This window comes from Octodon degus, unplaced genomic scaffold, assembly GCF_000260255.1.
Source record: "Octodon degus isolate 3935 unplaced genomic scaffold, OctDeg1.0 scaffold00170, whole genome shotgun sequence".
Classification (NCBI taxonomy): domain Eukaryota; kingdom Metazoa; phylum Chordata; class Mammalia; order Rodentia; family Octodontidae; genus Octodon; species Octodon degus.
Window position 1 is genome coordinate 1,754,480 of NW_004524746.1, and position 15,423 is coordinate 1,769,902.

At 39.1% G+C, this 15,423-nt stretch overlaps 1 protein-coding gene across 3 annotated transcripts in view; it reads left to right on the forward strand.

The window, feature by feature from the left end:
* Positions 1-15,423, forward strand: part of Kcnd2 (potassium voltage-gated channel subfamily D member 2) — a 540,162-nt gene that overhangs the window by 502,617 nt on the left and 22,122 nt on the right. For all 3 annotated transcript variants that reach the window (XM_004643302.2, XM_012517372.2, XM_023703425.1), the window contains exon 2: positions 14,434-14,596. In XM_004643302.2, the coding sequence (XP_004643359.1) occupies positions 14,434-14,596 (163 nt within the window). The remainder of the gene's footprint in view (positions 1-14,433; positions 14,597-15,423) is intronic.

Sequence of the window (15,423 nt, forward strand, 5' to 3'; positions counted from 1 at the left end):
TATATATATGGAATGACGTTGTTTGCAGCTCTTTGAAATAAAGTTTGGGAATAGCTCAGTGAAGAAAGGTGAGTCACAGGCCTGAAGGCAGGAGGCCACCAGGCTTTCTTCTTTAAGGAAAAGAGCGGAGATACAAGAGTGATCATTAGCAGTGGCCTCCTCTCAGTGCTGGATTAGATAGCGCACAGAATGCAAACGATAACCTGGGGCGTCTTGTTAGGTGGAGAAAAATACCTATCAATATTTAGAGACCCAAGATAATGAGCATACAGTTATTGCTCTATCTTTTCTCCTTACCTTGGAGATCTTTGGGGAAACAACCAAGTGTTCAATTTATTAGTAGGATCAAATTAACTTACTCATTGTTAAGATCTAGATAAGTTTTTGAGGAAAACCAGGAAAGTATATTTAAGAGAGTTGTTTTCAGTATTTCTCATCCGTTTTTACAGATTGTTTTCTCTTTTTTTATGAGCAGAATATATTTATTGAGGGAAAGAAAGCTCCTGTCCAAGAGAGGGATAGGAGGGGGGCCCGAGCGGGTAGTTCCCCAGGAAGCTATCTCTTCCAGGGACTTTTATAGTGTAAAACCATGTGGGGCTAAGGTAGAGAGAATGTGAACTCGCTTAGGTGGGCAGGAGGTGGGACAAAACTGTGGTCAACCAATGGGATTACAAGCACCATTGCTCAGGTAAAACTGATTAAATCCAGTATCAAATGGGCCCTCGTATGTTAACCTGGCTTCTGACAGCAGGAGCAGATGAACCTCATCATTGTTGAAACAAAACTGTATGAGACAAAGTATGAACAATTAATTATGAGCAATGGGCAAAGACATTAACATTTGAATCATAAAAATGTGTTACCTAAGCAAGTCCCAATCCAGAATTTATGAAAGAAAAGCAAACTCATACCTCCATCCAATGATCTTGGTGGAAACCTCCAAAATGATACAGGGAGAAAAACTGATCTTGGGTGGGTGACCTCCAAAGGATATAGGGAGGGCTGGGGAGATGACTCAGTGGAATAAGCGCTTCCCTGGCAAATGCAAGGGCCTGAGTTCAATCCCCAGTTCCAAGAAAGAAAAAAAAAAAAAAGGATATAGGGAACCTCCAAATGACATTGGGAAAAATGATCTCCTGACCTGACCTGCAAGAGTTCGTGTTCTCTAAAACCGAAGAATGAATTTTAGGAACAACTGGAGGTTATGAGCAGAATATATTTATTGAGGGAAAGAAAGCTCCTGTCCAAGAGAGGGATAGGAGGGGGGCCCTAGCAGGTAGTTCCCCAGATTGTTTTCTTGAATGTGACATTCATTAATTTAAGTGACTTTAAGTAGGCAATTTATTTATATTTAGAAAGCCACCAAAGTTTTAAGGAATGAACTTTTATTATTACACCTTTTATTCTCCTCATAATGAAAATCAACCACCACTGATCACTGACTACTCTCAGAGGTCAGCTGAAAAACACAGAAGACTTTACAAGTGTAAAGAAGTCACTGTCATAAGCTCTCCTTAATTTTAAGAGTATCCCAGCTATGCAAGTTAATGACACCAACAATGGAATCACTGTCGTTTTTCTTGTTTTTAATTTAAAGCACACATCAATATTTCCATTTTACTTCCATATCCTCCTCAGCAAGCTTGTATTTTCGCTTAAACAATAAGTGTTTTTTTTTTCTTTAGTTAAATTTCTAACTAACAACCTGTTCCTGGCAAGTTTAACTGTAGATTTTCATTACTGTAATGAAAACCAACAATAACTGAAACAAAAATTTCTACAATGACTCCTGAGCAACTGCCCTCATTGTTTTCATTTTTAAAGGCAACCTGGTTTTGTGTTCACCTGCCCTTAAAATACAGCAGTAATTTATTACTGATGATATTCTCGATGATCTGTTGAAGGATTCTGCTCTGAAATGATTTATTCTAATTAAGAGCCCCTTGTCAACACTTAGTCACCAGGAGACTTGGAAGCCTGAGGGGACCAGATTTCATTCCACATCACTCCCGTTTCCTACAATTAGAACATTTCATTCATCGGCTCTTACACCTTTAGCATGATGCTTCATGTTTGGTTCCCCCCATCTATACACTCTGTCAAAACACATATTTTCATTATTTGCCTTGTTCTTGAGTGAAATGTATGGCTTTGACAAACAAAAACAAAACCAAAACAGAAAACCCTGAAAAGCCTCCAAGTCATCTCAGTCTCATTAATAAGAGTTTAATTCTCATAACTTAGAATATTTTGCTTTTAGAGAGGGGGCTGGAGAGAGTCGAATGAATAAGCAACAGCTTTGCATCTGTGCCCTAGCCTCTTGGAACCAGAATGAGCGTGGACCCAGTGCTCTGTTGAAAGGGACAGAGCCCAGCTTTGGGGCAAACACACCAAGTTCCGACTTCTCGTGCCTCTTACTAGCTGCACAGATGCCAGCAGCCAGCCTTTCCCTGGCTAGATTGTCATCAGATTTTCTGCGCATGAAAAGCATGGGCGAAAGAGTAGAGCAGGTTGGAGGAGCCAGTGCATGTCTCTGCTTCCTTTACGTCTTCTAAGGCAGGCAGTATCGAGGCTTCCTGTGTGGCTCTAGTTGTTTGCACTTTATAAAGACTTGGTACAGATCCAGCTCCCTTTCAAGCTTCTGCTCTTGAGCTCAGAGCTGTCTCCCCTTGTCCCCTGCAGCCTCCTGCTGGGAGTGGCCTCTTGCTGCTGCTCACTCCTGGGTCACCTCCAGACTTCTGGGCAGCCTCATTGACTTTGTGACCAAAATGCCCTGCTTGGAGTCAGTTCTACTGTAAATATTTGAAGTGCTTTGTTTTCCTATTGTAGACCTAGAGTACAAACTGCAGGCCTTTAGAAGTAAAGTACTATGATTATCTACTCTCATTTCTAGAAAAGTAATATATACTGAACATACGAAAAAGACCTAAGAACTTAGGTATTAAATGTGCTTAAGAAATAGAATAGGGGCTGGGGAGATGGCTCAGTGGAATAAGTGCTTCTCTGGTGAGCGCAAGGGCCTGAGTTCAATCCCCGGTTCCACAAAAAAAAAAAAAAAAAAGAAAGAAAGAAAGAAAGAAAGAAAGAAAGAAAGAAAGAAAGAAAGAAAGAAAGAAATAGGATATATTTTGAAATATGTTTAAGTTGTATTTTCTAGTTCAAATTTTTACATGATTGTCTCCTCTCCTTAAAATGAAACCTGAGGAAAATAATGCTTTATAAAAGGTTCTTTTATAGTTGGCTTATGTATAAGGAGATACACATTTGGATAGATTTTTATGTTTGTGTGTAGTATTGTTACATTTTAAACTAGATATAATCAAAAGACAACTACAACACCATTCTCATATAGAATTCTTTTTTTTTTCTCATATAGAATTCTAACAGTGGAACTATTAATTTAAGAGTCTGTTTATGTTTACTTTTAATAGTAGGAAGACTGATCAATCAATGTTTGAATTTTTTTTTTTTTTTTTTTTTGGTGGTACTGGGGATCGAACTCAGAACCTTGAGGCAAGCACTTATTCCAAAGAGCTATCTTCCCAGCGCCCAATGTTTAAATTTCTTAAGTGGCAAAAAATTCTAAGCACTAAACATGTATATTTTTATTTAATCTTAGGAAATGACTTTAACTCACTTTGATCAGAAACACATTGTTCACCTACAACATCTCTAATGTAAATACAGGCCCTTGGATTCTCATTAAAAACAGAGTTTGTTTAAGCGCATCGAAATCTTCTAGGTTAAATTGAAGTCTAGACATTTTAATGGAAATACTGGACTGTTGGGGGAGGTTAAATCAAAGCATTTCTATTCGCCCTTCCTTTTGTATTTAAACAGTTGTGACTATTGACATGAAGTATTATCATATTAAATGATTTATAATTAAAGAATTTTTAAATGTTTGGCAGAAAGCAATCCCTGGTCACTGGGCAGAGTGACACACAGATGAGGAAGGAGCAGACTGGGACGCAGCTTGGCTGCACGGCTTCTGGGACCTGCTAGGTGGTGGCCAACTACAAACTGGCCCTGCACTTGCCCTCCTGACTGATAGCAGAAGCCTGGGCCTGCCAGAGGTGCCAGCGGGGTGAGAGGGTAGTGGGGCCTGGTCAGATCTGCCAGAAGGGTCACAGCTGGCAGCTTGCAGTGCCGCCATTGCAGTCACACACCTGTGCTGCCTCAAAGGACCTCGTTCTCTGCCTAGTGCAGAGCCATAGCTCTCAGACAGACCTCAGTACACTCTTTTCTGTTAGATTGGAGAAATAGATTAGAGGCAGCAAAATCATCCTGCCCTCCTAGTCAGCATTAGAAATAAGAGATGTGTTACATCGTTACTGAATGATCTATAAGTAATTTTAAAAGTACAGTCGAAAATAAAATAGGCAAATACTTAATGACAACCTGAAGGTATCATGAAGCGTATAATGCATGAAGCAAATTGGCTTAAGACTGTGCAAACTCCAATGAGGGGAAACTGAATTCACAATAAACAGCTCCACTTCTTGCCTTTAGCTTGCCTATCTGATGCTGTCTTCGAAGGCTCCTGCCGCAGGCCTAAACCTGAAGATCAGCTCCTCCTCCTGAAACAAAGACACTGAGTGGTTCTGAGTGAACAATAAGCAAGGAACAGTTGCAGTAGAGAAGGCACTATCCAACTAGCTTAGGGATTTGGCTCCTTAGGAGACAGCCTGCAGTGAAACAGCAGTGAGTGGAACCAGGCACAGTGGGGAGTTTCACCCAACAGAGTTACCTTTCAAAAGAGAGGAAGAGAAGGAAATGATAACAGCAGGTAACTGAAGGAAGCCCCCACTGAGAGAGGAGGGCTGGCAGAGTTAAAGAGGGAAACCTCTTGGGATGCAAAACCAAAATAAGTGTCCTGTGGAAGCTGGTCCATCAGTAAACCAAAAGTGGCCAGAGTTTGCTACAACCCTGATTTGCATGGTGCTTTAATTTTCCTTTGATACAAGGCAAGCAAACCTCCTCCAGTACACTCCTAGAGTAGAACTAGAGGGAACCCTGTCAGGAAAAAATTAAGTCCACACCATGGAATTTTTAGAGGATTGCTTCTGCTCGCTGTCTAAGATTAGCAGCACCCAGGAAGAGAATACAGGGATCTGAGAAAAGTCAGCCATTTCCTAGGACCATGTGTGAGATTCAAAAAACAAGCAGTCAGTATTCATTCAAATTGCAGGGAATTTGAGATTACAAAATCTGTCAAGTCTGAGGTGATTTGTATTTCAAAAGTCTGGCCAGATTCATGTTTGTTAAGTGTGTGACAGTGGAAAACAGATGGGAACTAGAAAAATGTCAGGTCTTTCCACATCTATTTTTATTTAAAATCATCTAGGTTAAACATGCTTTCTCTGAGTATAAAAAGTAGGATGCATTAATAGTATAGAATGAGCTTCTGCTGGGCATTTCTTCTAAGGACTCTGAGGACTTTAGAAAAATTGAGGAGGCGAGCTGGTGCCAAGCTGGGTAGGGGGCAGCCTAGGAGATCTAGTTCAGAGAAAAAGCAATGCACAGGTATCTCCCCTCACTGCCTCCCCTATTTATTGTTTACCATTAACTCTTTTCCTGAAAGATTTATTTAAGCAATAAACATTTATTGAGTTCCACCTATTTGCTCCACACTGGACAAGGTCTGTGCTAAACTGGCGTTTACAGTGGTGACATGATCCTTGACCCCACAATCCTGCTTTGGTAAGAGAAGACAGACCTGTAAAAAAAGTAATTGTACTCTACTGGTTGAGAGTAGCATTAGAGGCATAGGAAAGGGAGACTAGATACTATTTTGGTAGTGAGAAAATAGTCAAGAAGTTTTTCAAGTGAGAACCAGTGTTTGGTTTTTACCAATATGAATTGGGGCTTCCTTGAAAGATTTGTCCAGTAAGAATACAAAGAAGAATATTCTAGAAAGAACAGTATCAAAAAAGCATAGGAGAATGTGAGGATCTAGTACTCGTCAGCACTAGAAAGTTACTTGCTCCAATTAGAATGTAGGCGACATGTGAGGACACAGTGCAGGATGAGATGGCCATGTCATGCCGAGCGCTCTGTGTCATGCTAAGGAGCAAGGGCTTTGCCTGCACGTGGTGCACAGACAAGGGGGCCTTTTGTGCACAAGAATGACGGGAGCAGACTCAAAACTGTGTGATGGTGAAAGGAGAGTTCCCGGCAACAAGACGAGGAACCAAAAGCATGGGAACATACTTCCGCTGTCCCATAGCTGGGAAAGCCGGTCCCTAATGGGGTTTTTGTTTACTTGCTTTTAATTTGCTCCATGCAATAATCAATTCTATATGTATTTTCATGATGTCAAGACAAATGCAGAGTAAGTGTTAAAATGTGGTCTCAGAATACTAAATATTAAAAATAACAAAACGTTCTTTAAAGAAGATTCTAAAATATTTTACTAGGGTGTTTTGGCAAAAATTTTATTAAGATATTAAACCATAGTCATATGTTCTATGTATAACTGTTAAAGCTGTCATTTAACGAAATAATAGTCAAAAAGCAAGAAGAAAAACTGGAGACAGAAAAGAATTTGTTGTTTTAAAAACGCACGAGCCAAAAGGACACACTCAATAAGCCCAAATGAAATCAAAGGTTGAGGGCTTAGAGCATGCATTTTGATTAGATGGGCTGAAAGCATCTTAACCCTTTCCCTGATTTTCCCTTCTTTAAATACATGTAAACAATCCCTTAATTCCCCCTCATTCTCACACTGTGGATTCTAGCTAAAGAATTCTTGTTTAAATTTGTATTTAAGTGATCTTATATTAAAGAAAATGGTACACCTATCATTCTGAAGAAAGCAAAATGCTCTCAAAATTATTTTGTATCTTTTTGGAAATACCTTGAAATTGGGAAGTCGATGAAATTGATAGGATTTCGTCCCGTTACACTGTTTCCAAAGGAATGAGATGCTCAGAATATGTGTGAAATGTTGAACATGTGTAGGGAGGATGAGGAATCAGCCCTGGAACCAGAGAAGACCTGGGTTTTTTCCAAACTTTCCATTTAGGTTTTTATGCCCCCTAGTGGCCACGTGGATTTTCTGCAGCTGTAAAATGTATTTTTTTAAAAAATAATTTTATTGAGAAACAAATAGCAATGAGACAGTTTCAGAACCGATTACTAGCACAGTTTCAATAACTAATGCATTGCATATTGTTGTCTTATTCATTGTACAAGATACAGACATGATATCCTGTCCACAAACACTATTTGAACAAATCTCTCTATTCTTTGAATTAAGAGAATGCAGCTGTATATCTATCCTATCTTGAGTATACAGATACAAAATGGTCGTTCATTTGTGTCCCCTTTTTTTGTTTAGTTTTTTCAGAGAAGGGCATCCCATTGTCATTTAAATATTGTATGTGTGTGAATTCACCAAAATATTCCAGTACACTCCAGTAGTCCATAATAGTAGCAGATTTCCATAAGACTGGCAATGTCAGGTTTTTGTTTTTTTTTTTTTTTTTTTTTTTGGTACCAGGGATGAAACTGAGGACCTTGCTCTTGCCAGGCCCACACTTATTCTACTGAGCTATCTCCTTGGCCCCGTCAGAAGTTGTTGACTGGAGCCTTTTACAGCTCAGTATATTAACATGCTTTACTTTTTATACCTTGTTTGTAAAATGTATTTTTGCAGCATTTCCTTAGTGAAGTTTTAGGGCTGACTATATCAACATATCCTTTTAACTGTTAAAATCATAACACTGTATTAGCAAAGCCTATTGAGGATAACATATATGAAAAATACACTATCACGAACCTACCTAACTCGTGTGAATTTTATCCGTAAGTTTCTTAAGAATGTATTGCATACCCTGCACAAGACATTCATTCTGCTACATTAGGAAGGGGCATCTTCTGGCGTCACATGTTTTTTAGTAGATGCTAAGACTACTCATTTTTTAAACTGTAAAATATAACTACTAAATTGAACTAAAAACTTGCATGCCACAAAATTTACAAACTTAAAATATAACATTCAATAAATTTCAAAATATTGAAAGAGTTATACATCTATGACCACACACTTAGGTCATTTTAGTTATCCCAAATCAAAATATTCTACTAGTTATCATGTAGTAAGTACTATCCATGCTAGTGTTTTAAGGAATAGGCAAAGATTTCATTTAATTCAAGGACACATGCTTAAAATAATAGGAGTTCAGGAGCTGGGGATGTGGCTCAGTGGCAGAGTTCTTGCCTTGCATGCACAAGGCCCTGGGTTTGATCCCCAGCGCCACGAAAATAGATAGATAGATAGATAGATAGATAGATAGATAGATAGATGATAGATAGATAGATAGATAGATAGATAGATAGATAATAGTAGCTCACAGTCTGGCTGAAACAAGAGATAACATGGAATATTATAATAATAATAATAATAATAATAATATATGTAAAGTAAAAAAAATCCTCTAGATATTCAACAGAGCAGAAATAGTAGTAATTGATTCAGGAAAAGAGAGGCAAAGACAAAATCAGGGCTGCTTTTTAGGCAAACATTGATTTTAAAATGTCAGAGAAAAATCTGTCTATTGTCAAAGTAATACCAGGGCCCCTCTGGCAAGCAAGTTTTGTACCACAAGCAGGTGTTATATAGCAACACTTTAAAAAGTCATTAGCTATTTGCAAACATTACAGCTACTATAAAAATTATCCATCAAATGGTGCTCTTTCTAGAATTACCATTCTGATGGCAGAAAATCCATGAGTAACACAGCAACTGAAACCCTAAGGGGTAGAATTATTAGTTAAAAACTAATCCAGCTTCCGGGTCAGGAGAAATTATTTTGAATTAGCAGTTGTGCCAAAGAGAAAACTCAACCTGAAAATCAATAATTAAAGTTCGTATTTATACACATAACAATAAGCTAATGGCTTTCTCTAAGGTCCAGTATTACACATACATAATGTACGTTCAGCTATTTGAAGAACACTCATTTCTCATGTACACCCCCAATTACTGATTTGGGTCCAATATGAAGTTCTTTGTAGTACTTTTAACTACCATAGTAAATACAGTACTTAGGAACCCTGAAACTGTAGGATACCCCATCCTATAGGATATGCCTGAACTTCTCTGAACTATTGAGGATCCATTTGATCTATATGTTCTACCTGGAATTTACAATTTTTCACTGTAGAAACAAAAAAGCTATCAGAGATCGAATTATAGTAATCATCAAAGTCTATTTTAACATCAGCATTTTCTGCCATTATAAGATCTCATCGACACTGGGGAAATAGCTCAGCAGCATAAGCACCTGCCTGGCAAGAACAAGGTCCTAAGTTCGATCCCTGGCTCACAAAAGAAAAATCTAATCTATTTTCACAGTTACTTAAGGGTTTTTTTGTTTGTTTTGGTTTGGTTTTTGGTGGTACAAGGGATCAAACTCAGGACCTTGCACTTGCCAGAAAAGCACTTATTCCTCTGAGCTATCTCCCCAGCCTGCACAGTTACTTATGATACACAGGATTTTCTCTTTTGATATCCCTGGCATATACCTTCAGTTTTGGAAAGTCATGCCTTAGCTGGGAAAGGTTACATTCTACACCGTTTCTTTTTTATCAGATTAACCTATATTTATGGCTCTTCAAATAAGGAATAAAAATGCAAACTGTATGAAAAAAACTTGAAATCTTAATGTGGAGGTACACAGATTGCATAAGAAAATTCTAGGAAGTATTTCCATTTGAATTCTTAAGGCAAACATTTTTTGACAAATGCCAAATAGAAAAGCTGAATAGACATTGATAAAATTTGGTTTGCAATATGCTATGTTAAAAGCTATTCAGATGTTCCAACCCATGTCATTGTTATTTGATAAATTGGGAAAATGGATGAATAATTGATGGATTAATGACAGATGACAGGTAGGTAGGTAACTAGGTAGGTAGGTAGGTAGATACTCATTCGAATTGTTTGCTTGAAATAACCAGATTGTACTACTCTTTGGCCTTAAATTAGTAGATTACTTGCCAAAATTTAAGGACTTGGCATGAGACTTTTGGACAGTGTTTGAGACTGAAATATTCAATAATCAAAAATTAAATGTCTTCTGAGGAATTAGTCTTCCACCCAGCATTGATTTCTAATGCATGGCAAAAAAAAAATAAAAATAAAAATAAAAAAAAATTAGCCAAGTAAAGTTAAGCAATGTGTAAGTTAGAATTAAAATGTTTTGGCTGATGTGAAAAAGAAAAAGGCCTATAAACTGGCATATGTCCAAGAGCTGGGCTTGGTGGCATATGCCAGTAATCCCAGCACTCTGGAGGCTGGGATTCCTTGTGGGTTCAAGACCAGCGTGGGCTACAAAGTGAGTTCAAGACCAGCCTGAACAGTATAGCAAAGCCTTGTGTCAAAGACATACACACACACACACACACACACACACACACACACACACACACGCACACCTTGGAGCAGAAAGAGACTAAGATGGCTCTACTAACATGGTGACTGTGGAAAGAAGAAAACTTTTCAAGGAAAAAGGAAATTAGAAATATGTGGGAAAGCTTAGAAAAGTTTAAAAAATCATTCTGTTATATAGAATTAGTGTATTAGAGAAATGAGAGAGAAGCCACACCACCCGTCCGTGTTTGCTTCCTCCTTCCTCTGCAGTGGTCTTTGCAACGGCCCCCTCCTCTCAGTGCTAACCTACACTTTTGAATGGTGCAGCAATGTTGGGTTGCAAAACAAACACAGTACAAGTTACTAATTTGACATAACTGTATGACACTAAATTGCCACGAAGAATTTGTCACTTTTTCAATTTGCCACCTTTGGTCAAACTGGATTTTCAGTTCTTAATGTTCTATAATAGTTACAAGTATGCTGTTTGCCTCCTGTGTGACGTTTTATACCCATAATAAAAGAAATAGTTAATAAAAACTAATTTAAAAAATTCTTAGGGCCAGCCTGATAGCTCAGCAGACTAAAGCACCTGCTTAGGCAGAGTGCAGCAGCCGGGGTTCGATTCCTGGCATGCCATGCTGGCCCCACCCCTGGGGTGTGCTGAGATGGGGATTGAGACTAGGCATGGTGGTTCACACCTGTAATCCTAGTACTTAGGAGGCTGAAAACAGGAGAATCACTACAAGTGCATAGTGAGACCCTGTAGAGCCTGTCCTAAATACAGAAAAATAAATAAATAAATAAAATTATTAGAGAAGAGCAGAAGGAACTATATGACAGATCAGTTATCTATTTTATATATTTGTATTTTTGAAAGAACACTTTAATCACATGGACTCTGTGGCTATCTTCCTGGGCAAATAATTAAATTTTATTTACTTTCCCTTTTGAGGATTACTTTCTAAAAAAAAAAAAAAAATTAATGTGTTTGGTACGAGGTCTCACTACGCAGCTCAGACTTGTAATGATCCCCTGTTTTCAGCCTCCCCAGCGCTGAGATTACAGGTGGGTACCACCACACCTGAGCTTGGTAGCTGGCTCAGTGCACCCGGGAACTGGGCAGATGGGGCATGTGGTACCAGGGATCAAATCCAGTCCTTGCGCTTGCATAAGCAGGCTCTTACTCTGCTGAGCTATCTCGCTGGCCCTACTTTCTAAATTTTAAATGGTAGACATGAAAATCAATTTTCCTCTAAATTTTAATTGGTAAGCATTAAAATCAAATTTCCTCAAAGCTGTGTGTGTGTGTGTGTGCGCGCGTGCACGTGCGTGTGTGTGTGTTCGTCAGGATATACTGTAAAAGCAGCACAAAAGGAAAAGCTATGAGGATGTATGCATTGTGAACTCTGGTCTACATGGGAATTGACTCATGAGTACATAGCATTGCACATAGGAGTTGGCCTTCGATGCCCATTGACTTATCTCGGGAGATGGCCTCAAGCCTTTATTAAAATGCATAGTGTATGCTCGTGCTGCATAATAAATGCATCCATGCTGGGGAATTGGCATGTATTCATAGCACATCTTGAATTTACTTACCCCTTTCCCCATCTTTCCCCATCTCCAGGCTCCTTCTTATCTCCTCAAGTTCTCTCTGCTGCCTATCTTCCAAGTTTTTTTTCAGCTTTCCTATTCCCTCACTAATGTAGTGTGTAGCTTCGGAGGTGGCTTCTCAGTTGGACTGCAGGAAGAGCCGTTGTTCGATGTGCACAGCGTTCCAGTCTTCTCGTCGTCTTATTAGGCTATAGTAATGCAGTGCTGTCATGCTGCTGCCAAGGCCTTGTGGTAATTTTAGTTGCCATGAATTAGCTCAGCGCTGATTGCTCACAGACAGTGACGAGAATGAATGAGGGCCTGGGCCTTCAAAGCAGAGGACCAGAGCGTTGATGGGGCCTTCCGACGCAGTGCGGCCAGCTTAGTCCCTGTCACTCTCATCGGCAGCCGTCCTTTGCCAGTTCTGCTGCCACTTCCCTCTTCATGTTCATACATAAATGTTTTCTCACAAGAGCAGTGTTAGTAAAGGCAGTTATCCCAAGGTTACCCTCCAGATAGAATGCAGACCTCCTTCTTGCCTCTTTTCTCAGAAATGAACTCTGAGACAAACTCTGTACTGAAAAGAAAAGAAAATGCATTCCTTCAACCTGTATGTAGCAAGAGCCTGCTTTATGCTAGTAAGACAGTAAATAGACAACTAATGCTTTGTTAGGTTTATTTTCAGAAGGTACATGAAAGATAAAAAAATATAAATAAATTAATAAGAAAATTTAAAGTGTGGCTAAGAACTGGGATGATAATAAAATGGAAAAATGTTATAGGGAATGATGAAGAAAGATCCAGAACACTGGAAAAGTGGCTTGTCAATAGTTTTTTTAATGGAGACTTTTATGTCACACCTTATGAGTGGCCTGGAGGCTGCACAGTGCACCCAGTGGAAGGCCAATGTGACCACAGGGCAGGCAGTTTGCTGAAGAGTGGTGTGAAGCATAGGAAGGCACTAATGCTGCAGGTCCCTGGAGGCAAACGTTAGGAGTTTAGAGTTATTTTACTTTTTTTTTTGGCGGAACTGGGGATTGAACTCAGATCCTTGTGTTTGTCAGTCAAGCGCTTATCCTACTGAGCCATCTCCCTGGCCCCGTTATTTTACTTTTAAATCCATTGAGGAATTTAAGCCAAGTCATCTGGTGTAATCTGCATCTTCAAACCCACGTAAAAGTCTCTGCCTTTTATGTTGGTATGAACTGCAGAATGGCAAACGTGGACAATCAAGGAAAGGTGGTCATTTATCCATGGCTCTGCAAGGCGTGATGACCACTTGGTTTTTGCGCTGAAGTGTAGTTTGAGCATAAAGAATCAAATGAAATACAGTGGTTGGTTGACAACTAGATGGGCTGAGAGAAAAGAGGTAGACACTGGGTGGTGAGACAGCTGCTCATGTAGTTTTGGTAGGAGCAGCCAGGGCTTTGTGCTTCCATGTAACTGCAAGTGAGAGGCTGAAGGGAGGGATCACAAGGCAAGGGCTCAGGACACTGAGGAAAGAGTTCCATGTTGGTTACTGTCAGGCTTCTGGGCATCCAGGGGCAAAGATTATCAGAGCAGATTCCTGAAGGCAATCAGAATACTGATTTTCAGGAGAAACATCAGGGGCATTGGTGTACACGTAGATAATTTTAAGGTATGAGATTAGATGGAATCCCATTGGAAGGAAGTTCACATAGAGCTCAGAGGACTCAGGACTGAGACTTTAGTTGCTCCAAGATTTAGAAGTCCAGCCATGGGAAAGGAGCCAAAAATGAAGATGAGAAAGTAGCAACCAGAGAAGTAGGAGAATGGCTTAAAAAATAACTCTTAATACTAAAGCCAAGTACAAAAAAAAAAATGGTTTGAAAAGAGTACTCAACTAATATAAATATAAATATAAATATATTCAATATAAATATATTCAATCTTCAAATATAAATGAAGATTGAGTTAGGTTATTGTGAAGAAATGACCATTGGAGTTCACAAGTGAAGCTTAATGGGAACTTTGAAAAGTTATTTTTTAAATTATCTGTCTGATGGAAGGAATGTAGTGTCCTACTTTCTCCATAACAAATCCAATGCTGAAAAAATTAAGTGGCAAAGTGTGTTATCTAGACTATAAATTTCAGCATAGAAATATTGACTATTAAGTAAATGTAAAAATCTAGCCTATATTATATAAAAGACAAATTGAAGAGCTATCATTACATCATCTGATTTAAAATATTTTCTAATCTGAGATTTCCGAATGTTAAAATCATTTTCTATGAAACTGAAAAATAAATTTTATATTGAGATATTCATAATTCTGTTTTATTAATGCCTGAAGGTCTCTACGTTTTAGTCAAGAAGTAGAAGTGGTAATATCCAAAAAGTCATTTGACTTGATGCATAAAAAAAAAAAAACTATTTGTAATACATAGAAGTGTCTTTCTGTTCACCTAAAACAACGTGTGTGTTTTTTCTAACCAGGTATGGAGACATGGTACCAAAGACCATCGCAGGGAAGATTTTTGGCTCCATCTGTTCGCTGAGTGGCGTCCTGGTCATTGCCCTACCTGTCCCAGTGATCGTGTCCAACTTCAGTCGAATCTACCACCAAAACCAACGAGCAGACAAACGCAGGGCGCAGAAGGTTTGCTTTCAGCTCTGGGAGGCTGTGCTTGAGCATCTCCCTCTTCTTACAATGAGCTGCCACACACTTTGCTGGCTAAACACTAAAGAGAAGCCTAACAGCTCTGTGGTTAAAACAAGAATTTTTTTCAAACATGGCACAGGTCCATCATGGTTTGGAAAAGGAAGATGCACCATGGCAATGTATTTCTACCCTCCTTCACCCGGGGTAGAGGATGCAATGGATCATGTGCTGCCTCCTGAGGCTTCTCCTAAAAGGGGCCCCGTCACTGCCCTCTCTGTGGCTTTAGTACAAGTCATAGGGCCACATCTAACTTCTAAATGAGGAGGGAAGTGCCTCTCAGGGGGCCAGAGGCAGGAAGTGAGAAATCATTTGTTACTAGCACTAATAAGAGCAGTAAATTCAAAGAGAGATTCTTGGCAAATTTTATTAAAACTCATTTCTAGGTCAGAACCATGCAGCCTCTGTCCATCAGAGGTCAAACTGGTTCTAACAGAAGAAGGCTATTAAATGGCGCCAAAATGAGTACCTAGTATTTTGATTAGTTGACACAGAAATAAGAGATGGGTCAGACACCCTGCTGCTCAGTTATTTCCTGGCCCAGCAGTTTCCTATTGAGACTTCTCACCGGTAATTAATCCCTCTGAGATAACACACCTGGAGAAGGAAAAAAAAAACAAGAACATTAATATGACATGCCAATGTGTACTAATTTATGCATATTCATTATGATAGTTTTTATTTATTTTTATTTTTTTGGCGGAACTGGGGATTGAACTCAGGCCCTTGTGCTTGCCAGGGAAGTGCTTATTCCACTGAGCCATCTC